This window comes from Mus musculus, chromosome X (assembly GCF_000001635.26).
Source record: "Mus musculus strain C57BL/6J chromosome X, GRCm38.p6 C57BL/6J".
NCBI lineage: Eukaryota > Metazoa > Chordata > Mammalia > Rodentia > Muridae > Mus > Mus musculus.
The window spans coordinates 79,301,666-79,328,564 of NC_000086.7; the positions used below are offsets into that span (position 1 = coordinate 79,301,666).

General features: G+C 33.4%; 1 protein-coding gene across 2 annotated transcripts in view; it reads right to left on the reverse strand.

Moving 5' to 3' along the window:
* The window catches only part of Cfap47 (cilia and flagella associated protein 47), a 250,794-nt gene that overhangs the window by 35,108 nt on the left and 188,787 nt on the right, over positions 1 to 26,899 (reverse strand). For both annotated transcript variants that reach the window (NM_001368718.2, XM_030251473.1), the window contains 6 exons: positions 21,171 to 21,282; positions 18,557 to 18,661; positions 17,381 to 17,537; positions 11,990 to 12,088; positions 2,580 to 2,739; positions 1,088 to 1,182 (listed from right to left, as the gene is read on the reverse strand). In NM_001368718.2, the coding sequence (NP_001355647.2) occupies positions 1,088 to 1,182; positions 2,580 to 2,739; positions 11,990 to 12,088; positions 17,381 to 17,537; positions 18,557 to 18,661; positions 21,171 to 21,282 (728 nt within the window). The remainder of the gene's footprint in view (positions 1 to 1,087; positions 1,183 to 2,579; positions 2,740 to 11,989; positions 12,089 to 17,380; positions 17,538 to 18,556; positions 18,662 to 21,170; positions 21,283 to 26,899) is intronic.

A 26,899-nucleotide genomic window follows, 5' to 3' on the forward strand; every position in this document is an offset into this window, starting at 1 on the left:
GGCATTTTTTTAATTTGTATTTTTTATTAGATATTTTCTTTTTTTACATTTTAAATTTTATCTCCTTTCCTCATTTCCTCTCTGAAAATCCCCCTATCTCTTCCCTCTTCCCCCTGCTCACTAATCCATCCACTCCTGCTTTCCTGTCCTGGCATTCCCCTACACTGGGGCATCGAGCCTTCACAAGACCAAGGGCCTCTTCTCTCACAAGGCCATCTACTGCTACATATACACCTGAAGCCTTTTGGCTTTTTATATGTACTTTAAAATTCATACTTGCAATGATTTTTAAATTTCAAATCTATATCTATCATGTTAGTGGCCATATATAAGAATACAATGACTTAACATAAACCTTAAATATGATGTATGAATGTTAATTCATAGCATTAAAGATCTCTCTATGGTAGTTACACATATACTACATGCCAATATTTACACCTATAAAATGTAAATGTTGTCAGTATATCAGAATCAAATGTTTGTTTGCATAATTCCTAATTGTATAAGAGCAACTAATATTTGATAGTAGCTTCATAATACTATTGAACAATGTCAAAGATACTTCTATATATGTGGATTTCTTTCTCCAATTAAAACAAGGAAGTATTTAATTTTGGCCTTTCTTTATAACCAGTGGTATCACATTTAGGAAAGTGCTCTAGTACAAGAAAAACTTACCACTCCTTCCTTTTTCAGTGTGATGGAATCACATTTCATCTCATTATTACTTCATTTTGTTGCTGAAGATGGAACCCAGGCTCATTTAAATGCCAAGGAAGCACTATACCACTGTATAGCCTCAGCCTGGATGGAAGTCTAATTCTTTCATTTGCAATAATTGATATGGAGCATGACAGAACAGAATTTCAAGCTTTTGAAAAACTCCATCAGAAATTTTTATGGTAGCTACTCAAGACATGATTTATCATACCTACTGGTGAGAAAGAAAGGGGTGTCGCAGCACTTTCACCAAGAGGGCTGCTTGCAGCATATCTGCTTGTATTTGCATAAAGAAGTGGAATTACAGGATACTAAGGTCTCTTGGACTTCTATGCTTCTTCTCTCTTGAGAACAAGATCCTTACCTGGAGAACTTTTAGGTGGTGGTGCCTGGGGAAGTCCAATGATAGGGTACATCCAGTGTATTGCTTGAATTTCTCCATAGCCTACTCCCATATATCTATTTTTAAAAATATGGAGAGTTAACAAAACAGAAGTACTGTCAACATAGATCAAGGAAATAATAATTATACAGGTATGTAACATCAATTAATGAAAAAAAAAGAGGCCTTGAGTATGAAAGAGGAAGTTGGGGTATAGTATATAAGGTTTGGAGTGAGAGAAAGGAATTGATGAAATTACATTATATTCTCAAAAAACAAAATAACTAATAAAGAGAAAAAGGCTGTATTCTTAATTACTCAGAAGGTATTTTAGTAAAGTTTACACAATTATATTTAGGCAGACAAAAGTATCGAAGAGAAAACCTTTTCCTTAAGCTGACGATGTCATAAACATGTACAAGGAAGACTTAGGAAATTATTCCAAAGAAAATCATCATGTGATGTAAGTTTAAATGTAGAAGCATCAGTCATCTACCTTCCAAGAGTACATCTCTATTTATTGCTGTAACTAAATGTGATTGAAAAATCACAAAATATACTTCGTTACATGGCTCCAGAAAGGCATGTTAATTTTATATTAAGATGACAGCAGTCAAAATGAGAGCATACATCTCATATACTATTAAGGAAAAATTTAGCAAAGTTTGCTGATTATTTCTGAAGATGGAAATTTCTTGTAAAATAAAATAGTAAACACTACACAGAAGATTAATAGTGTATGTGACCTGTGTAACTGCTGCCTAGGACACCATACTCAAAAGGTCTCTGAGCTTTTAACCACAACTTACCTATAATGCTCAGTAGGTTTTTAATAAGATTCCTTTCATTGTAATCTTTCACTGGGATACTGTGTGTGTGTGTGTATGTGTGGGTGTGTGTGTGCATGCGCGTGTGTGTGTGTGTGTGAACATGCATGTGCATATAAATAACTGTTACTCTGGGAATGCTAAAATTCCTGGAAGAATAGATAATAACTGAGCCAGAGTAAAAAAAAAATAGAGAAGAAATACACAAATATATAAATTAAGATTTCAATTTCGTTAAGGTTTCTACAATAATTAATCTAAAGTCAGAGCAAACATTTACATGTTCTATTATTGAAGTAGGCTTAATGCTCAGCTAAGGAAAGGGTGTAAGTTACCTTCATTTTGGCAATGACATAGAAACGATATACCCTGGTTGCAGCAGTGTTTCAACACATGGTGAGTGCCAGCCCTACAATTTCTCAATTTCACTCAGATAAGCTATAGTCAGTCATTATTTTCCCTTTCTACACATATGACTAGTTAAAGGTAATACTTCAACAAACAAACATATTTTTCTATACATATGAGTTGCAGTAGTTCAGATCTTATTGAACTTTATGTTGAATGTGTATCACACAATAAGGAAACCTATCACATCAAGTTCAGTCAATACATGAACTATTTTCTTTCTATGTCATAATTATTACCTCTTAGTCTCTGCACTTAGTTCATCAAAATTGTCAATTAGCCAATTCTTTTTGTTTGTTCTCTTCATTTTAACAATCACCATTGTTTTATATAATGTCATAGTAGAAGGTATAAATAAGACTGGGATATCTAAATTTCCTTTAGGAGGCACTATAATTCCTGTAAAATACATAAAACAATTTCAAAATCTTATGATGTGCTAGCTCAGCCTGTTCTTTACTGCTTTATTCATAATAGTCAGAAATGGAAATAACTGAAATGTCCTTTAACTAATGAATGCATAACAACAATAACAACAAAATCTCATGCAGACATATGCAAATGGAATTATATTTACGTGTAAAGAAAAATGAAATCATGAAATTTTCAGATAATCTGGTAGAACAGGAAATTATTATACTGAATGGGGAGGTAACTAGGCCCAGAAAGACAAATGTCACATGTTCTTTTTTTTTTTAATTTTACACATAAGTTTAATAGCAGAGAGTAATATCCTAATGTTTTTACTGGCCATTAAATTCCTTCTGAATAAAACCCACATTCTGGTAAGTTGTAAGTGCTTCACTATATTTCCCCTAAATTTCCTTAATTGTATTCTAAAATACACTTTATTTGAAGGTAAGAACTTTCTTCTCAAGAGACTTTCAACTTGATAATTTTTAAAACTGATGGCTAAGCTTATATAGAAGGATAAAAGACCTAGAAAAATCATGCATTTTTGCCAACTCTTACTATATGTTATGGACAAGTAAGGGCGAAAATTTATAGTATAAATGGTACTGTGCTATTTGTTGTACATTTAAATATGTTCACAACTTTTATTGGTACCCTCAAGTTGCTAGTAATACAATCTTTTCATCCAGAAGGAAATCCAATTTAGGAGAGCAGATGAAGGGAGGTATTGTGTGACCCTATTCCTGAGGAGGGGAGGATAATAAATGGTCTGGTAAGAGATATATAGAAGGAAGAAGCCTTCCCTAACTAACTCCAGGATTAGGATTTTGATTGTGTAGGAGAGAGAGAGCAGCTCATTTAAAAGGCTGCATTAAGAAAAAGTGGCCTTTGAAGGAAGGTTCAGAGAAGGCTTAGAAAGGTCAATTCAAGATACAGAGGGCTTAGTACTGATGAGAGATTCTAATTTTAGAGGATGAGTTCTGAAGTTTTTGGATTAATCAAGGAATGAGGACTGTGATCAAAAGTGGACAGATACTAGTTACAGACAAGAAAAGAAAATGCCAAGGATGAGGGATATCACAAAACAAGTGGATTATCAGTTATGGTGTTAGATTTTGTCAAAGGTTTTTTTTTTTTTCTTTTTTCCCAACATCTAATGAGATGATCATGGTTTGTTTTCTTTCAGTTTGTTTATATGATAGATTACATTTTATTTTTGAATATTGAACCATATCTGTATCTCTGGGATGAAGCCTGTATGATCATGTTGGATGACACATTCTTTGATTTGGTTTGCAAGTGTTTTATTTAGTACTTTTGTATTACTGTTCATAAGAGAAATTCTCTTTGTTGAGTCTTTATACAGTTTAGGCATCAGAGTGACTATGGGCTCATAGATTGAGTTTGGCAGTGTTCCTTTGGCAGGCCTCCATAAGATAGAAGCTGATGGAGCGCAGGAGAGAAGCAAGCAGTGTGTGCTCATCTCTGTAGGATGACCTCAACTGAATTTTTATGGTTTTTGTTTGTTTGATTTTTGTTTATTCATTTGTTTTTCCTGACAGTCTATGTACTCGTACATGTAAAAGTAAGATCAAATGTATGTAAGTTGTCATGGCTCTATGAGTATGTAGAAAATAAAGAGATAAAAGAAGCTTTCTAGTTTTATCAGCTCAGTAGATAAATCAAAATATAATATTACCTAAGTGGCTATATTTATATATTTTTGGTTGTTATTTCACAGAAAGAAATTACGAATATATTTAACAAAATCCCATTTTTAGGATTTCCCTTCTTTTATCAGGCATAGGCAGTCACTAAATTTTGTCATTTTTATTCTTCTTGAATATTGAAATGACCTTGGATATCATTTCCTTAAGCACCTAGGTAGATATTGGAATCTCTGTGTCCAAAAGGAATTAAGAAATACCAAAACTGGTTGAATTCAAAATTCACTAAATAAAAAATCAGTAGCCCTCCTTTATATAAATTAAAAACAGGCTGGAAAAAAAGTAGGGAAACAGTACCGTCAAAACAGTCACAAATATTATAAAATATCTTGGTGTAACTCTAACCAAACAAGTTGAAAGACCTATATGACAGGATCTTCAACTCTCTGAAGAAAGAAACTAAAGAAGAGAGCAGAAGGTGGAATGATCTCCCATGCTCCTAGAAGGTGAGATTAACATAATAAGAATGGCTAGATACACTATATATAATAGAATAAAAAGTAGGGAATAGCCTTGAACTCACTAGTACAGGAGACAACTTCCTGAACAGAACATGAACAGCTCAGGCACTAAGATCAGCAATTGATAAATGCGACCTCAAGAAATTTAAAAGATTCTATAAGGCAAAGGACACTATCAATAGGACAAAACAGCAGTCAACAGAATGGAAAAAGATCTTTACCAATCCTACATCCAACAGAGGGGTTATATGGAAAATATATCAAGAACTCAAGAAGGTAGACAACAATAACCCAAACAATATAACTAAAAATGGGGTACAGATCTAAGCTAAACAGAGAATTCTCAACAGAGGAATCTCTATTTGTTGAGAAGCACTTAAGGAAATGTTCAGTATCTTTAGTCTTCAGGGAATTGACATTGTATCTTACCCCCTTCCAGAATGGATCAGATAAAAACTCAAGGGACAACACATGCTGTCAAGGAGGTGGATCAAGGATAACACCCTTCTATTATTAGTCAGAGTGCAAACTTGTACTTTACAAATCAATCTTGGTGGTTTCTCAGAAAACTGGGAACAGTCTACCTCAAGACCCAACTTTTGTGCATCACCCAAAAAGTATTCCACCGTACCACAAGAATGCTTGCTCAGCTATTTTCCTAACAGCTTTATTTGTAATAGCAAGAAACTGTAAAAACAAAACAAAACAAAAACAGATGCCCTTCAAGAAAATGTGATACATCTACACAATGGAATACTACTCAGCCATAAAAAAAAAATCAAGGACAACATGAAATTTACAGGAAAATTGATACAAATAGAAAATATCATCCTAAGTAAGGTAATGCAGACTCAAGTAAGACATGCATGGTATTTACTCACTTATAAGTGGATATTAGCCATAAAGTACATAAAGTACGGGGTAACCATGCTATAATCCACAGACTCAAAAATGCTAATTAACAAGAAGGGTCCAGGGGAGGATGCTTGAATCTCACTCAGAAGGGGAAATAAAATAGACATTAGAGGTTAAGGAAAAGAGGGGACTTAGTGGAAGAGGGATTGGGGAGGGGAAAAGGGATGAGGATAAGGTGTGGGGAAAGCAGGAGGGTGGTGAGAGAGCTGGGAGAGAAAAGGGAAATCAGGATTCCTACCAGCGAGAGACATGGAGCCTGAAGTGGCTACCTCCTGTATCCAGCTTGGGTTTCCAGTTCAGGGAAGAGGGACACACCAATCCACCCACAAAACCTTTGATTCAAAATTTGCCCTGCCTACAAGATGTGTAGGGATAAAACTGGAGCAGAAATTAAGGAAATGGTCGACTAAAGACTAGCCAAATTGTGACCCACACCTTTGGAAAACCAAACCCTAACATTATTAATGATACCCTGTTATGGTTTCTAACATGGATCTAGTACAACTGTCCTCTGAGAGGCTCTATCCAGCAGCCAATGAAAACAGATTCAGAGACTCACATTAGACAGAGCTTGGGAAGTCTTGTGTAAGAGTCCTGGGAAGTTTTGAGGTAGCCACAGGTGTTAAGGACACAATAAGACCTGCAGAGTCAACAAATCTAGACCCATGGAGCCTCACAGAGATTGAAAAACCAACCATGCAAATGAATCTACCTAGGCCCCTTATATACCTGTAGCATATGTGTAGCTTGGTCTTCATGTTGGGCCCCCAACAATTGGAGCTGGTGGTGTAACCTGCCTTTGAATCCCTTTCCTCTAACTGTGCTGCTTTGTCTGGCCTCAGTAGGAGTTATTGTCCTTAGGCCTAATGAGATTTGAAATGCAAAGGCAGGTTGGTACTCCTGAAGGGCATCCCCTTCTCTGAGAAGTGAAGTGGGGAATGGAAGAAGTGGGGTTAGGGGTGTGGAACTGGGAAGACAGGAGACAAGGAGGCGATGATCTGGATGTAAATTGAATAAATAAATTAATGAAAAAAAAGAATGCAGTTTAAATGTAATTGAAAAGTACAGAATAGAAGATTCAGCTCCAATTACATCTGACAGATTCAGATTTTAATTTAAACTCTCATCCATCATGTTCTGTATTTCCCATTCTTTTTACTTTAAATGTTTCAATTGATAAAATATTTAAATTTGGCCCTCAGACTGAAAACAAGTTTTCCCATGCAACAGAAGTGTGAAATAACTTTAAAAAAAATAAAAAGCAAACCTATGGTTTAAAAAGAATAAATTTGCTAAACACATGAAACTCAAGAAGAATGAAGACTGAAGTGTGGACACTATGCCCCTCCTTAGAATTGGGAACAAAACACCCTTGGAAGGAGTTACAGAATGAAGACTGAAGTGTGGACACTATGCCCCTCCTTAGAATTGGGAACAAAACACCCTTGGAAGGAGTTACAGAGACAAAGTTTGGAGCTGAGATGAAAGGATGGACCATGTAGAGACTGCCATATCCAGGGATCCACCCCATAATCAGCATCCAAACGCTGACACCATTGCATACACTAGCAAGATTTTTTTTGAAAGGACCCAGATGTAGCTGTCTCTTGTGAGACTAAGCCGGGGCCTAGCAAACACAGAAGTGGATGCTCACAGTCAGCTAATGGATGGATCACAGGGCTCCCAATGGAGGAGCTAGAGAAAGTACCCAAGGAGCTAAAGGGATCTGCAACCCTATAGGTGGAACAACATTATGAACTAACCAGTACCCTGGAGCTCTTGACTCTAGCTGCATATGTATCAAAAGATGGCCTAGTCGGCCATCACTGGAAAGAGAGGCCCATTGGACTTGCAAACTTTATATGGCCCAGTACAGGGGAACGCCAGGGCCAAAAAGGGGGAGTGGGTGGGTAGGAGAGTGGGGGTGGGTGGGTATGGGGGACTTTTGGTATAGCAGTGGAAATGTAAATGAGCTAAATACCTAATAAAAATGGAAAAAAATGGAAAAAAAAGAATTTTTACAATAAAAAAAAATAGAAATTGTAATAGATATCTTAAAACAGTGATTCTCAGCCTATGGGTTAAGACCTTGTTGGCATTGCATATCAGATATTTTCATTAATATTCACAATAATACCAAAACTACCATTAGGAAATAACAGTGGAAAAAATTTATGGTTGGGGGTCACTACAGCATGAACAACTGTATTAAAGAGTCATAGCATTAGGACAGTTGAGAAAGATAAGGACTTGAGCATGCTAAGCAAGTATTCTAACACTGAACTTTACTGGCTTAGAACATATATTTACTTATAAGAGTCTCAAAATTAAAATTAAAATGATACTACAAAATTACATTTCATTTCTCCAAAATGCTGCCACTGTTATTTTTCTCTAAATGTCATTTATTTATTTATTATTTATATCTCAGGAAACTCTCACCCAGAAACCATACTGTAGGAATGTTCAATACTTTTGTTCTGATTTCTTCCCGGTCATCTTAATGTAGACAAGTGCTCAATCTTAAGCCCTATAAAATTAATATGTGCATGTATGTATATATGTTATATATATATATGTTTTTGTGTATATACACACTGTTGTGTGGAGGATGAAAGATAAGGACTTAAGCATGCTAAGCAAGTATTCTAACACTGAACTATACCTGCATGTTTATGACTTTTTTTGCTGTTGCTATGAAGATGGGAACAATGCCCTTTCCACTGGTAATAACCATTTGAAAATTGCTGAGCAGAAGTGGGAAGTGCAAAATGTCATATTTTAAAAATTACAAAAATTAAAGTGTCTTACGATATAAACCTCTTGTCTACAGTTATATTAATTGATGACAGAATATGCATGTCACACCACTACTAGCAAAAGAAATTTACCTATGAACCATTTATTAGTTCCTGAACTCCTATATTAAAAATAAACTTTGTCTGAAACATGTTATTTTAAATGCTGATTGTATTTTATTTGTCTCTGGCACCCACTTTTTTTTTTAATTTTTTTGAGATTATAACTCACTGAGTCACTCAAAGGGCAGGGGAGTGAACATGAAAGTAAAAGGAAGACTAACAAATTAAGAGTAAAGGCATTAATGGTAGTGGAAGGGGAATAAGAGATAGTAGTATGTACATGGATGAAAATATTACAATGAAGCCTGGTATTATGTTTAATGTATGCTAATAAAACAAATCAAAATCAATAAAATTATATTTTATTATATTATCCACCCTAAGAATAAAAAAGGCTCAAGGGTATGATAAATAATGGTATTCCCAGAGGGAATTTGTCAAGTAAGGCAGTCTCTCTATGCAGCCTTGGCTTCTCTCAAATTCACAGAGCTCCACCTGCCTTTAACTCATGAGTTCTGGGCTTTAAGCCATTGGCCACCATGCTGGCTCCTACAGTGTCTTAATTAGTGAAAAATGCCAATAATAGCATGAGATACAAAGCTCACATGTGTGCTACCATCCTTTTGTTCACAGTCCTTAAATAATCAGGAAAATCTGACATTAATATCAAGCCATATTAAATATCAGAACAAACAAGAAAGTTTTAGAAGATGAACTGCATTGGAGATCTTAAAGCATAGGGTAGGAAGGGACACCTTTTGAAATGTCAAAGCCATTGCCCAGGCAAGTATTCATTGTTTATCTTAAAAGTCAACTCACAACAGAAAAGAAAAAATAAAAGTCAATAAGGAATACAGCAGAAGAGTTGGTGAAACTTGAAAACCACTAGAAGATAATGAAAACAATTCAAGCCATAATGTTTTTCCTGTTTTTAAAATTAGAAAGCTTAAAATTAAGACACAAAATCCATTTTCTATATTATACAGAAATTAATACTATATAAAATAGCTATCTATATTACTTTTATTTTTAAAATGCTGCTACTACAAGCTTACATTTTTGTCCAGTAAACGTGAACTTTATTCACATTTATAATCACTATTGTAAATGTCTTTTTTAAAAAAAAATGGTCATCAACATGAAGATAAATACTGTCAAGTTTAGTTGGGTGGGCAGGGAAGGATGTGTGGATCTGGAAGGAGTTGGAGGATGGGGGTTTACTATGATCAAAACTTACATGAAACTCTCAAAGAACTGATAATATTTTTATGGTACTTAAAAACACGTATCAACAGAATAAAATGTAAGATGCAAATGTATGATTGATCATATTGGAAAAATAGCAACAAAATGACTAGTATTATTCATTGAAAAAAAAGAAATGGGCTAACTGAATGTGTAATCAAATACAATTTTCATTACATAGGAAAGCAGTATATGGATGAACTAAAGAACTAAATGAAAGAGTTGCCTATATACTTGTAATACTTCCTTACTAAATACAGAAAAGATTCAAATGCAGATGAATTTTCAATTAATTTCACAATGTAAAAACACTGCAGAATCAATTGAAAATTTTCAAGAAAATGGTTAATAAATATAATTGAATATAATAAATACAAATAAATACAAGTAAATAAATAATAATGAATATAGGAATTTAAATGCTGCTATAAATATAGCATTGCTATTTGAGAATAAATCCATTTTTATTCTATTATAAATGATATCAAATTTCTTTGTTCATATATCAATCATATCCTGGTATATATATATATATATATATAATTTTTTTCAAAACTTTAGGCAGTGATTTTTATTCTATAAACACTGTCTCAATTTCACTATAGTAAGCTTGATCTTATAAATTTTATTAAAGTATAAAATAAGGAAAAAACTGGAAAAAAATTTTTGTGGTCACTTTTTAAATATCTTCTTAGATATAGATTTTACTGCAAGTATTTAAACCTTTAAATTGTTTATTTACCTAAGTTTTTCCATATTGTTGTGTGTTTGTGTGCACATGTATGTGCCCTCTATCACAAATTGTATGTAGAGGTTAGAGGAAAAAAATGGAAAATCATAGTTTTCCAAGTGTGTCCTAGGGCTTGAACTCTGGTTGACAGGCTTGGTGGCAAGTACATTTGTTCACTGAGTCATCTCACTGGTCTATATTTTAATTTTTATAGCAATTTCTATTATCTCTTTTAAAGGCTGTTGCTTATACTCCTTGAAATATTATAAAGAAATAGAAAGAAAAGACCTCCATGGCAGAGACAAGAAGTTCACTGAATTCTGTTTAATGTTTTCTAAATTTCAGTTTTCTCAATTCAGTGAAAGTAATCATCATCATCCATGAAATTGTATCAAATTTATGAATTTTGAATTTGTGAACTGGCTATATCAGTTCTCTCTTGACAAGCTCTAACTTCAGGCAAAAACATACATTTTTAACTTTTAACTTATTAAAAGTTAAAATTTCTTCCTATTTGATTGTATATTGGTGAGAACGATATTTGGAAGTGCTATGTTTATACATTAAAATAAGTCTGCAAGTAAACAGTCTGCAAAGTTGAAATAATTTTTCATGATTTCATGAGAACTTCTAATACTTTACAAGCTCCTAAAATTTCCCTGGACTAATACATTCCTCTTTTTATTGGTATGATATTGAAACACTGAAAGTTTCAAAAACAGGATAAATGTACATACCGAACAACTTAAAGAGCTTTCCCTTAATTTATTTGCTTACTCATTTTATATCCTAATTTCAGCCCTCCTCCTCTCCCATTTTCCTTTCTCCTTCTCCTCTGAGAAGGAAAGCCCCATGCCATGGGTACCAATCAGCCCTGGCACATCAAGTTGTAGCAGAACTAGCTTCATCCTGTCCTATTGAGGCCGGACAAGGCAGCCCAGGGGAAAGAGATCCAAAAGGAAGCAACAGTGTCAGAGACAGCCCTTGTTCCACTTGTTAGGAGACCCAAATGGAGACCATGCTGCACATCTGGTACATATGTGCAGGGGAACTAGGCCCATCTCATGCATGCCCTTTGGTCTTTGTGGGCCAAGGTTGACTGTATAGATCTTATGGTATCCTTATGTTTACAGCAGCTTTATTCATAATAGCTAGTAATTGAAAACAACCTAGGTGTTGCTCAACTGAAGAATAGATAAATAAAATGTGGTTCATTTACACAATGGACTTAGCTATTAAGGATAGAACATCTTCTAAATGTAGCAATGTGCAGAATATAAGAAATTAATTCTGTACCATGTGTTCTTCTCAGAGAGCTAAACCGAAAGGCAGCATTCTCATGGAGGAAGGTCTTCCAGCACTGGTCAATTGCAAGACCCTTGGGTTGTTCTTTATCTAATTAAGAAACAAAGAGATATTACAATTCAGTATCACACTTGAGAAGATATAATTCTATGGAAATGGAAATTAAATTAAGTCCCTTTGAGACTTAGATGAGTATGTTTCAAAGTAGATTTTGACATGAAGTTGAAGAACATACTCAACATTAGAATTGGTTTCCTATGTAATACTAAAATATTTCAAAATATATTCACAACTTAGTGGAGTTTTAATTTTAAGTACTCAAATAACAGATATGGAGAATCTATTCATCTAAAATGGATTATAGCACTTAATGTATACTATGTATATATCTAATTTATGTAACATTAACTATGAAATTAAACCCCAGTGTAAACAAGTACATACTAATATCTATATAAATGCATAGGGTGGTAAAATTTCAATATATACATAATTGGAAGGGTATGCTGAAAAATATTTAATCATAGAAGTACATGACTCAAAAATGCTTTGAGTTCATTATGTAACTATCAGTGTTTTAAAAGTGCAGTCTAATGGCAAACTGCATTGGAATAGCTTATGATGACAAGACCTTAACTAGAACTAATAAATCAGAATAAAATGTTATAAATATAAAGGTATGTAAACATTAAGTAAAGATAATTAAAGTGATTATAAGCAAGTAGAGCCTTAGATTATTCATCTGGAAGTGGATAAAACAATTGTTCTATTTTACTTTACAGTATATAAAAGTGTTAGGTTTTTATTATAAAGAAAGCAAAGGCAGACAATGCAACTTAATTGAACATCAAAGTTCTTTTTATTTTTTTTGATGCTATAATTTTCCAGTCATAAATCTCAAAATACTAGTTTTCTTCAAATATATAAAATGTGAATGTCTGAATTTGGGAGTGATGATAAAGGTGTGGGGATTCTTCTTATATCTACCTATATTGAGTTTTATGTGTAAGGCCATGCTTTCCCTGATTAGCAGTTTGTGTTGACTATTATTATACTAACAAATACTTATTAGACATTATGTCTTGAGTGTGATTCTGAGAGAGTCCAGAAACAACACTTGCATCACCGTATATTAGTTACACTTATCAATTCTGAAAATGGAAATTGATATACTATGTTATTTAGTATGTACATTTTACCCTCAGTATTGTTTCTAGTACACTATTGATGTCTGAAGCACAGTCTAATCTTATTTAAAGATTTTAACTAAATCCCTATTCTTACATTTAAATTTATATACAGAAGACTGCATAATATTCAGAGAATAGCCATTTTTGTAAGAAACAATAAAAATGCTAATTTGTAGATATAATTTATTGCTTCATTCATTTATACAACTTTTTAGATACATTATTATATAAAATTCCACAGACAAAATAGAACAACAAATGAGAGATAAGTGTATTTGTTATCCATATGTGATATAGTTTCAAGATATTTATGCAATAGTTTTCAGGCCACAATAGATCAATAGTGAATAACTATATTTAACTCCTGTATTACCAGCATCCATGACAAGTAGAAACATCCACTTTGGAAAGAATAACACTACCAATTAAAGGAAGTTCTGATACTAAAACGTTCATAAATGAGCAGGTCTGGAATTGGTGATAGAAGCAAGTGAACCAGTATCTATTGATATTTGAACCTAAGGAAGTGGTGACAGGAGCAAGGGAACCAACATCTATTGACATTTGTCCCTAAATTAGTACTATGTATATTTTTGAGACCTGCCCTGGTTTCTAATGTTTCAATTCATACTGTTATATCTTTATGTGGTTACTCTCCATTTCCTTAATTATCAACAGGATAGACATTTTGGGAGAAAGAGTTTGAAGACGAGGACATAATTACTAATGAAAAGTGATTGTTAAAACTGAATCCATGGGCACCTACCATTCAGCATACATATATGTCTAAGCCAAGCAAGGTCCATAAAGGATTCCCTAACATGTGTGGATTAGGTAAAGTCCCCAACTGATGGCAGAGTGGAAAACCAAGGTATCAGAAGAGCTGACACAACAAGAAAGCAGTGGCATTAAGGAACATTGCTTTAGAGGCCTTTGATAGAATTTTCACCTGGCATCCAAAGGAAGAAAGGAAACTGGCATATGTTACTCTCATTTATCGCCTTAAGACTGGGATTTACATGAACCACCCGTGACTGACATTCCGGTGATCCTGAAGAAGACATCTTGACATGATCAGCTCATGATCCTGGTCAATTTATGCATTGTATACCTCTGAAAATATCATTTTAAAATTTATTTTTACTTTGCACACATTAGCATTTTGCCTGTAAGTATATCTGTGTGAGAGTGTCAAAGCCTTGGAGCTGGAGTTATAGACAGGTGTGAACTGCTGGGTGGTTCCTGGGAATTGAACTGAGGTACTCTGAAAGAGTAGTCAGTACTCTTAAGTACTGAGCCATCTCTCTAGTGCCACTTTTGAACAATTTCTAAGGCTGATTTCTACAACTGAAAAATAGTTAACTTTAACAGTTGTCTGCAAAATTTAACATAGTCACGAATTCACGGGGCTCTAGGGTGGGGCATAAAGGATTTGTAACAAACCCTAAGTTCCTAGACCATTTAAATTTTTCCAGAAATTCTTATGTCTCAAAAATACTCATTGATGATCTGCATTAGAGAATTTTCACTAATCCTAAGAGTATTTTGGCCATTTCCTCTGGAGCTACGTTTTGAATTATCATAGAGTAATATATGCATTGACCCTTGAATCATTTATTTTCTATAGCTTGACTTCCATAATTCTTAACTGAAAGCTCTCTTTCAAAAGCCTATTTTCTTTCTACTGTAATTAGAGAGAAAATTATAAAATATAGAGAACTATAAAGTGACAATCTGGCTTCATAGGTCAAAAAAGTGTCTTCCTGATATAAATAACTGTCAACAGTTTCTCAAATTTTATAAACAGTCACATGCAGTATTCTACGAAATGCTTTCAATAACATCTCCAACAAATCGTGATGAACATTTCTATGTCATCTGAACTCATGAGTATGGGAAATATCCAGAGAGTCAAGTTGACTCAAAAAATTTCTTAGTGTAACAGGTGGAAGGTGTAGAAAGTACAGAGATTTGGGGCTCCTTCAAGTTACTTCCTGAAGAGACTTCAGAGTCCTCAGAAAAGAAAACATCTAAGTCTATTCAGTTACTCTTTAGTACTTCCTCAATCAAGCCTTTTGTTTTGTAGATTTAGGGAACTAGTTCTGCCCATTGAGAAGTTGTATGCAAAGGTGCTCAAGGATTTGCCTTTGGAGACTCAGGCTTTCTTTCCCACTCCTCCATTTAATGGCTCCCAATGGTATAGTGATCAAAAACAAGTCCCTTAAGCATCTAATGTTTACAACTGAATATAATGAATATATTAGGGGATTCCTGTTTTAGAGTTTTCTTGGAAATGGTTATTTCAGATGTGGTCTTGGGGAGTGGCAGTTGAGGAGTTCAGAAGTCAGAAACAAAAAGGAAACAAATCTATGACTAGTATACTATTACTTAACTCACAGCTTCAGGGGATTAAGTTTCAAATTACATAGGGAACTATGGACCTACAATGAATTCACAATGCAGGAACAGGGATATATGGACTGATATTTATCCACTATTTCCTGGCATCCATAGATTGACTGAACTCAACAGCAACATCAACTTACCCTGGGTGGGCAGAAAAAACTATTTTAGTCAGAGGAAGCAGTTAGAAAAATTGTGTTATTGGCAATTGAATGAGCACCCAAATTAGCACTAGTCTAATATTTTCTTTCTTAAAATATCTTGAAAAAAGTGCAGATGAAATGCTTAGTAAAGAATTAGTCACAGGTTATGTCTGAATAACTGATGATGAAAGTGTTTAACTTAGTCTAAATATAATTGCATATCAACTATTCAATTTCAAGTGAACAAAATATATTAACCAAGCAACATGTTAAAGTTAGGTTCACATTCTCATGTGTAACTTTCAGAAGACAATGAGGATTTGTATTTTAGTGAAGCCATAAATACTCATGAATTATTCCCTTGTAAATGTGTGTGTGAGTATTAAAAATGTTTTCAATTTCTGAGTCATATACTACAGTCAAATACTTAAGTACAGAACAATTTTAATTTGGGCATAGCTAAATACAGATCTGAAATAAAATGTGTCAATAACATAAAATGACTTTAGAAACATTTATTTTATACAACATATTATAGTTACTTGGAAACAAAATAACTGTGTGAAATGGTTATGCTCCTTAAAGGACCAATATTTTTCTCAGATGTGGGAGAAATTTGAAGAATGTACCACGATTTCCATATACTAATGTCACAGACTTTTCTGCTGTAACTGGCTTCAACTTCCTGGAACCATGCTTCTTGACTCTAATCTATTCTGTCTGTATACAATGCCTAAAAATATTTCTGGATTTACACTTTAAAATGCTGCAAAATCAAATTTATGAAGCAAGGTGCACAGATTTTCTTGAAAACTCTCAACTTTTCTGAGATAAATGAAACATGCTTCGCATGTAGGTTCTACATTGAAGCTTATAGTTTTGTGTGTTAAACCTGGAGTAACTGTAGAACTCAAGAAACTAGAATGAGGCCATTAGTGGTTTTAGGGAAGAAAAGTCTTTAAGGGAAGAGGTATGGTAGCAAACAGGAAATATGAAAATGGAGAGGTGGAATAAATGGGGTGGAAAATTGCAAGCAGGGAGATGGGTAGAGGGAATAGGAGAGAAGAAAAGAATATGTTAGAAGAATGCCTGCTATATTATAAATCTGTCCATCCATCCATCCATCCATCCATCCATCCATCCATCCATCCATGTGTAGTAGGTTATTAAACAAAATCTCTAGTGCCAAGTGTGAAATACTTCTTGTCTGTCTGTCTGTCTGTCTGTCTGTCTGTCTGTCTGTCTATCTATCTATCATGCCTATTTATCTATATATCCTTCCATATGTAGTGGGTTATTAAACAAAACCTCTAGTGCCAAGGGTAGAATACTTCCTTTTGAGATTTTGGACAGGAAGATCTCAGAATCCCTAACAAGGTGTCACTAGAATTTCTATAAACTTTTGCATAATAAGAACTGGAATATTTGAAAATTTTCATAAGAATCTTATATATCAACTAACTCATATGTGGATTTAAAAATAATATCAGAAGACCTCTAATTGGTACATATATTCTCCATCTACAACTTAAGAGGTGTTTCAGCAAACATATCTTACCTCTTATTTATATGCTTTTATTTTATAAAATGTTTTTATTTTCTAATGAAAAAAGACATATCTATAAAGTCTAAGAAAAATAACATACTTGTTAATATGAGATCAACAGAAACATCTTCACTGGTAGGATTTCTGAAATGTACCATGACAGATGCCTGAAGACCAAGAATAGTTGTTACTCTTTTCAATTCTATAGGCCTGGGGTATAGTCCTACTCCAAACAGGTAGAATTTCCATTCTTTAAACTGTTTTAAAAAAGAAACAACCATAGTTGAACATATATTTGACTTTCAAGATTTATAAAAAGTTTTTATTGTTCTGTCTAATGTATGAATCACATACTGACATTTTCATATAAGTAAGCATATTCCCCTGGCATGCACTACTACCACTGACTTTTTTATTCCCCATTCCCTTTTGTTGTTACTTTTTATCTCCCTAGATAGTTTTGATTCTACTTTTATATCATATGTACACATATCATATGACTACTACTGCCCTTATCTCATTTTCAGTTATTCATCCAGTTGTACATGTCAGTTCAGGTAGATACTATCAAGCAAATCCAGGAAGAAAGAGAAATTTATATGAAAATTTCCACAAAGGTTATGAGCTATTTCAAATATTTATGCTTCAAAAATAAATCATAAAGCTTATTTTAAAATTTGTTCTTTAGATACTTGGGCACACATAATATATATTGTTCATACAAAAGTTCTTTCAATTAAAATTTTATGAACTGCTTTTACTTGCAAAAGATGTCAATGTGATGAATAAATAAAAAAGGTGTGAATCATTCGGGGATATCAAAGGGCATAAAGGGCACAAAGGTTAGAAAGAAAGATTGGAAAAGTTAAAAGGTCTGGACTTAGCAGGTGAAGAGAGATGAATTATTGGTTCAAATTTAACCACTGAAAACTGGAGATTTTCAGCAGGTAGGCAGTGAGCACTTAGACTGATTGGAATCTTGATGAGTGTTCAGCTGGTTTAGGAAATGTTAAAATGAGTAATTTTTTTGTTTGTTTTATTTCATCTCACACCTGAGAAAGAACTTATTGTTCTACTTCTAGTTTTAAAGACTACAGCATATCTTATTAGCTGTTTACTGATCAGTAATATACAACTGCACTTTAAAATATTTCTTTAATGATTTGCAATGAAAGTGGCTTATTTGCAAAAGATACAAAAAGATGAACTGAACTTATGTATGTACTTTTTGTGAAATCCATTAAATTAGCTTCGACTGAGAACATACTAATCATACCTGAGTACAATAGAAGTTAATGCATGTTTCATGACCATGTCTTCCAAGTCCAGATGGATGAAAGTAAACAGAGAGCTCTGTGGTAGAGTGGGGTAGGAGGACCAACTGAGAATTCAGAAAGACAAGAAAATCAAAAATCAATTCTTTTTTGAGGTGGAATGTTTGTGTGCCAAATCTATGAATGGCTTGGGTTTGCATGATAAATGTTAGGAGTTACAAACATTTGTTTTATATACCCATTCTACAAATATTGGTTATACAGGATGTTATGAGTACGATTTGTTATGGTAGTTCTCAGACCACATTCTTTCTCTAGACAATGATCATGCAAGACTTACTCACTATGTATTAAGATGTCAGGATTAATCTCAGGAGTATTTAAACTTACCATGGAAATAAGTAGCTTATTTAGAAACTTATAGCTTTTGAAAAGCCTATGGCACAGGCCAAGTACCTATAGGAACCTAACATAACTTTGTCAATGTTAAAACAAATGAACTCTTGATAAACATCAGTATAATTTTTATAATTTTTTCACTTCATCCTGCTATATTCATGGTACTAGTTGGTGGTGTGTAAAATAATGTTTAAATTCTTTTTTAGGGATAATAAAAAGGAAACAATGATTAAGTCAAAATGTACAGAAAACTTGAGTATCATATATAATTAACATATTACACTGGGGATACTACAATGTGTAATACCAGTGGATATGGAATAGCAGCAACACAGTGCCTGACAAAGACATTTTACACTAAGGTAGAGTGAAAAATGAACTTCAAGCACAATGAAGCAAAATTACAATCCAATAGCAGCAATCAATCCTTGTAAAATGTAGCACTTGGTGTTTAATAATCTCTGATAGTAGTTATAAAACACAAAAAATTAATAAATATTATTTAAATAAAAGTTGTAAACAATATAATTCAGGAATTTGAAAATAAAACATTTTTATGATTTTCATGTGTTATTGTATCTATTATCAATTGGTTAATTATGCTCATATATTACAGCTTTGCCTCTTATATAATGTTTGGGTTATTGCTAATATTAGCCTTTTTTAGTTTAATGCCTAATAATGATCGATAAATTAGTAAAAGAAAAATGGAGTCTAAAGCCATGGATAAAGGAATAAAATGCCTGTATTTTTAATTATACAATTATTCAATATACTGTCTTTGTTGCTTTGAGGACACGAGATTTCATCTTCTATAAGAGCATATATATATATATATACACACACACACACATATATAGTGTAAAAACTCTACTTTTAATGAGGAATTTAAAGTACAGGCAAACTATACAATGAACTCTATATGCTTTATAATGATTTATGCCATTAAGTGACACATTTAAACATGTTAATTTTAATGCATTTTTAAATACTGTGTACATATAAACTTTAAATATAGCAAGCATTGATTTTTAAATTTGATTCACTGCTTAATTGTTAAATTAAGTACTAATTATTTTATATATGTTAGTATAACTATAGATAAACATCTACACTTTAACTTCTCATGCAGAAAATTTATTTTATTTATAATTTCATAATATATAAAAAGTACTTTGATAATATGCTCCATTAACTAACCACTCACTTTAAGTTCTCTTATTTAAAAGCTCAGGAAACCTAATGTGTAATTTATGTTATATTCTCTTATTGTTTTTCTAAGCCTCATAAACCACATCTCAGTTGGCACCAAGAGACAAATATTAAGGTATAAAGACAAAAAAGTGTCTACTTGTTCAACAGCCTTTAAACTCTAAAGAGTAAAATCTTTTATTTAGAAATATATGCTGGCAAAGATCCAGAAGAGGTTCTTTGATAAAAAGAAGCCACTGTAATTATTTATTTTTTGGAAAAAATTCCAATTTTTCTTAGACTGTATTATTATTCCTCAGCTCACTCCATCTAGCCTTTTTTGTCAGCCTCGTGAGTAGCCAGAGTAGCTATGACTAGAAATGTAAGCTCACAACCATGCCTGTCTTAAAATTATCATACTAAAATTTACTTGAAATGGTATGGGGTGAAATTTACTGTATATAATTGGTGTCTGGTAGATTGGAAATGTGATTACTTGTTAAAATTTATCTTCTTTTGTAACTTAGGGAAACCAAAAATAATGTAGGCTCATTAACTTAATCATATTCTTCATGATCCCAAAATGAGACAATGGGACAGACATGAGCAGAAGATGAGCAAGAACTTTCTAAGAATCTGAAAGTGTAGATAGGAGCAGGGCTAGAAACTCAAAACGATTTTAAAACACTTGTTTTTATGACTTTGTAAATATATAATAGCTGTTCAGATAAAATTATATTACTCAGAGACTATTATAAAATCTGATTGATAAAATAGCTGAAAAATACAAAACACAACCAGTGTATTGACTATAATTTACATATTTAATTTCAATATTATATTAAAATGAGATTGTTAAATAAATTACAATTCATGAGCAAGTATAAAAGAGAATAGAAGTTTTTAAATATCAAAATTTAAATTATCATTAATGATTCTAATGATAATATTGCATTAGAATTATAAAAGTAGAATTAGAAAATGCTGTTGGAGAAATCAGTTTAATGGATTTCTGAATGTACTTACTGGTAATTTTCTGTTAAGCTCGATGACAAAATTTATAGGATTACTGTTCCGTATTCTCAATTCTAAAGTTTCATGCGTAGGATTATATAAAGGAAGGGTTTGAATGATCTTCCTAGGAGGAAAATCAAAAGTAGTAAATGTGGTGATGTTTACACTTATCAATGATATCATAAGGTTTTTCATTCTTAACTGAATTTTATCCCCCTTAAAAACTTACATTATTGCATAATATTTGCATATGTTTGTGAGAAACAATATCTAATTTGATTGTAAAATAAATACATGTCAATACAAATTAAAAATAATGTTCTACACTGAGGGAATTATAAAATGCTACTCATCTGTCATCTATAGAAATTAATCTAAACCAAGGATTCTCAACTAAGGAATACTGAATGGCTGAGAAGCACCTAAAAAAAAATGTTCAATATCCTTAATCATCAGGGAAATGAAAATCAAAACAACCCTGAGATTCTACTTCATAGCAGTCTGAATGGCTAAGATCACAAATTCAGGTGACAGCAGATGCTGGTGAGGATGTGGAGGAAGAGGAACACTCCTCCATTGCTGGTGTGATTGCAAACTGGTACAACCACTCTGGAAATCAGTGCGGTGGTTCCTCAGAAAACTGGACATGGTTCTACTGGAAGATCCAGCAATACTACTCCTGGGCATATACACAGAAGATGCTCTAACTTTTAATAAGGACACATGATCCATTATGTTCATAGCAGCCTTATATATAAAAGCCAGAAGCTAGAAAGAACCCTGATGCCCTTCAGCAGAGGAGTGGATACAGAAAATGTGGTACATTTACACAATGGAGTACTACTCAGCTATTAAAAACAATGAATTCATGAAATTCTTAGAAAAATGGATGGATCTGGAGGATATCATCCCAAGTGAGATAACCCAATCACAAAAGAACACACATGATATACACTCACTGGTAAGTGAATATTAGCCCAGAAGCTCAGAATACCCAAGATACAATTTGCAAAACATACTAAACTCAAGGAGGAGGAAGACCAAAATGTGGACACTTCGATTCTTCTTAGAAGAGGGAAAAATACCCATGGAAGGAGTTACAGAGACAAAGTTCAGAGCAGAGACTGAAGGCATGACCATCCAGAAACTGTCCCACCTGGGAATCCATCCCATATACAACCACCAAACCCAGACAGTATTGCAGATGCCAACAAGAGCTTGCTGACAGGAGACTGATATAGCTGTCTCCTGAGAGGCTCTGCCTGTACCTGAAAAATGCAGAAGTGGATGCTCACAGTAGTCCATTGGATGAAGCATAGGGTCCCCAATGAAGGAGCTAGAGAAAGTACCCAAGGAGCTGAAGGGGTTTGCAGCCCTCTAGGAGGAACTACAATATGAACTAACCAGTAACCGGAGCTCCCTGGGACTAAAACACCAATCAAAGCAAACATGGCTCTAGCTACATATGTAGCAGAGGATGCCCTAGTTTGTCATCAGTGGGAGGAGAGGCCCTTGGTCCTGTGAAGGGTCTATGCCCCAGTATAGGGAAATTCATGGGCCAGGAAGTGGGAGTGGGTGGGCTGGGGAGCAGGGGGAGGGCGAGAGATGATAGGGGATTTTCGGAAGGGAAACTAGGAATGGGGATAACATTTGAAATGTAAATAAAGAAAATATCTAATTTAAAAAAGTCAATTTAAAAAAAGAAATTAATCAAATGATCCTAAAAATGTTATGGAACACAGACACACATATCTAGTGATGTATACACACACACACACACACACACACACACACACGAAACTCAGAATTTGATATTGAATGCAATTTGGAAAATATGTAGCTTTGATAAACTGAATTCAGATAGGAAAACATGGTCCTTTAATTAAATGTGACTTCTGTTCTATAATATTTACTTCATATATGAACAGCATTTACAGCTTAGGCTGTATTGGGTTATTTAGTTCCTATGGCGTGGCACCAACTCTAACTATGTTTGAGTATAGAAAGACAACTTTTCAGATATTTTTGATGTTCACATTGGTTTTTAATGAATGTGTGTCTTTGTCATACTTTCTATGATGATCAAGCCATAAAAGTCCACTACCAGAAGCAATTTATTTTGATGGCAAATTAGAACATTGCTGTAGGTATTTAAAAGTTAATGTTGATGAACTTTTGGATATTCAAATTTTAAGGAATTAGAACCAGTATTTTCAATGCAACCTTATTCTGATTAATACGTACTTTAAAAATACTCTTGCTATTTAGATTTGTATTTATCTGTCTTTTATAGAATTTCTATAAAATTCTTGACACAAAATCTTCAATGAAACTGAATGTATATATGTGTGTGTACACATATATAAATATAAAAAATAAACATATATATGTATAGATAGCAATTAGAAGAAGGAACATTTATATATTTTTATTTTCAAACATAAATAGCAGAAAAAAATCTAATTTTGCAAAGTGGATTTACATATATTTATAATGAAAGAATCATAGTTTTGAAATAGAAATAAAATCTAAGGTTTGTATTCACTATTCTTAGTAAATAACGTGAAAAAACCTATGGTTTCAAATCAGTACTAATGGAAGTTCATTGTATAAAAAGTCTATTCACGCCAGTAGAATAAGGTATGATACTACTAATAGTGAATGCAATGACACTGAATAACAGGTCAGAAGACTGAATAGAAATGGCCTCTCATATCATGCTAAGGCACCTGATTATCCTTTGAAAGAATCAAGTAACTTGGAGTGTTTGCTTGTGCTTAAGTATGATGTCTTCATCGTGGAAAGGTGGGTGGAAAATAACGTGCACAGATTAGGAAGAGGAAGCACAGTAACTACGTGTGATTATTATGTTATTATAATCCAGCTGTGAAACAAGGAAGGCTCAAGTAGTAGCAATAGGGTAAAATGAAGGGTTTGCATGAGTAATAATAGGGAGAAGAAATGCAAATTACTGTGAGCAGGGAAAGGAATAAGGAAAAAGTCTATTTATGGACCTATTACTCATATGGATGGTTCCTTAGAGAACTGTCTGACTGCTATAGAAAGTAGCGGCTAATATTATATTTGTACATGGAAGTCAGACACCAAAGGTACAATTTGTATAATTTCACTTTATGTAGTATATAAAGTAGAAAAAGAAATCAAACTTGTTTTTGCCAAGTAAAGGGGGAGAGATCAAATTACAGTAACAGGCTAATGGAACTTTTTCCTTTAGGATAGCAAAAATGGTGTGGAAGGTGGTAGATCTGTAGTTGCACAGCATTATGAAATGATACTGCCCTGTATACTTTAAAATGGTTAATTTTCTGTTACGTGGACTTTTTTTCCAAAAATAAAAACAATCAGAAAACTAAACTAGGAAATGAAAATGAAAGGTTAGGATAGAGAAATGAGAAGGAAATAAAATATATTATTGCACACAGCATGAGTAGATATGTTCATGATTCTCCTTCAAGTGTTTACATGCATATGTGTGTGTGCATGTGCATGTGTGTGTGTGTGCGTGTGTGTGTGTGTGTGTGTGTGTGTGTGTGTGTGTGTGTTTATGCATATGGGTATACATATACACTCCACACTAAGGCAGATAAAAAGAATCAGCCTTCCAAAGTTGTCTTCTGATCTCCATTCATGGATCATAGAATTAATTCTATGCTTTCACACATAAAAGTTGTACATCCACAAGCTCACACAATAATAAGAAAGTTTTAAAAGGAAAAATGTCTGGCCGGGCAATGGTGGAGCATGGCTTTAATCCCAGCACTTGGGAGGCAGAGGCAGATGAATTTCTGAGTTCGAAGCTAGCCTGGTTTTTAGAGTGAGTTCCAGGACAGCCAGGTCTATCCAGAGAAACCCTGTCTCAAAAAAACAAAACAAAAGGAAACGAAAAATGTCTAATACAGTGTAAAAACAATGGCTGTAATGCAGAGGCAAAATATTTAATATAAATCATATTTATAATAAATGTTATATATAATTTCATATATTAATATTTATGTTCTTATTACATTAAACTTTTTGTTTACATGTATGCATACAGCTTGTATGTTGAGGTTCGGGGACAACTATCAGGAATTAGTGCTCTTTACAATAATGTGGGTCTTAGGGAATAAAATCAGATTATCAGTCTTTATAGTAAGAGCCTTTATACCCTGAGCTGTTTTTCTAGCCCATATATAGTAACATTTTAAAATATGAGATATGTTTAGAAGTTGAGAATGACTTTATAGATAATATGTTAAAGTAGAAAGTGCTAGCACGTCATTCCTAAAATACATTTTTTAACCATCTTTTTCTCAGACCTTATATTCTCACTTCTTTATGATTGCTGTTCATCCCTTGTTGGAGATGCTCAGCTGTTTGACATTTTGATCTGACAGCCACATTAAGTCTACAGATGGTAGAGGAAGCAGTAAATTTTATACCTCAAATAAAAAATGCTAATAGAGACTACATTGATTGTTCCAAAGCCCAAGCCTGATTAGCAATTTTTCACTGTATATTCCAAAACATCAACAAGAAAAATTTATACGTGTTATCACGATAAAGATGACTCAGTCAGTAAAATGCTGATCTTACAAGCATGAACACCCGAGTTTGGTTTTTCACGATCAATGAACACAGCTGATTAAGCACTGTGTGGTGTTTCTTTTATACTATTCCTTGGCAAGAAGACACAGGAAGATGCTTCAAGCTCACTTAATGGTCAACCCAGGTGAATCAGGGAATTCCACGTTTAGGTAGAGTTATTATTTCAAAACAGAAGGTTAAGAATGACAGAGAAAGATGCTGAAGGCTGAGCTCTGGTCTCCATACACAAACAAATAAATATATACACTAAATATAAGTACATATATAGATGTATACATACAAATATGTACATATATAGATGTATACATATACACATTCACAAAGAAAGAATAAATTTCAGAGAATGATTATTACAATTAGTCACAATATATGAAAATATAACAATATACCCTAATTATACAATATTATTTAATTATAAATATAATGGGATACAGCCAGAGTATACAAATATGAGCAAATGAGCAAGAACTCACTTCCCTAGCTTTATAAGGCATAGAAAACTGTGAGAATTAAGCTCTAGATTTATTTTTACAAGAATAGGGAGTGTAGCCTTTTACATGCTGTCACCTTTGCATTTAGAATTTCCCTTTTCCTATCTTGGATCTACCAGTGATTACTCTAATCAATTTCGTAGTGAATTATTTGTAGCTGTGCTTTGGGTCAACATATAAGGAGGATTTAACATACGTTTTGCATGCTGAGAAATGGATATTAAGTAAAAGGTACTTATTAGAATATATATTCTTAAAGTTAATTATAGGCTGTATATTCTTGTTTACCAGAAACAAAGTGGGTGTCAGATACAGCACAGGATCTTGACTGGGTGTGAAATGTGGTATGTCAAGGGAACATATTGTTAGCCTAGTGGCCTAAATTTCCACAGTTGTGTACGGCATACCCTCTGTTTTGAGGAAACAAAACTTCAACCAGACCTCTCTTTTACCCTGAACCCAACTTGTTCCACAGCTGAAATCATATGTGCACAAAAACATGTTCTGTTTCCTCCAGTCTCGTCTGGGAATGGCTAAGTATTTTTCAGATTTACTCCCTGTTAGATTCTACTGACTATAGTTTATCTGTTCCAGCTTTCTTCTACTTTACTTCCTTTTCCATTTTATTTTGTGGGTCTTAAT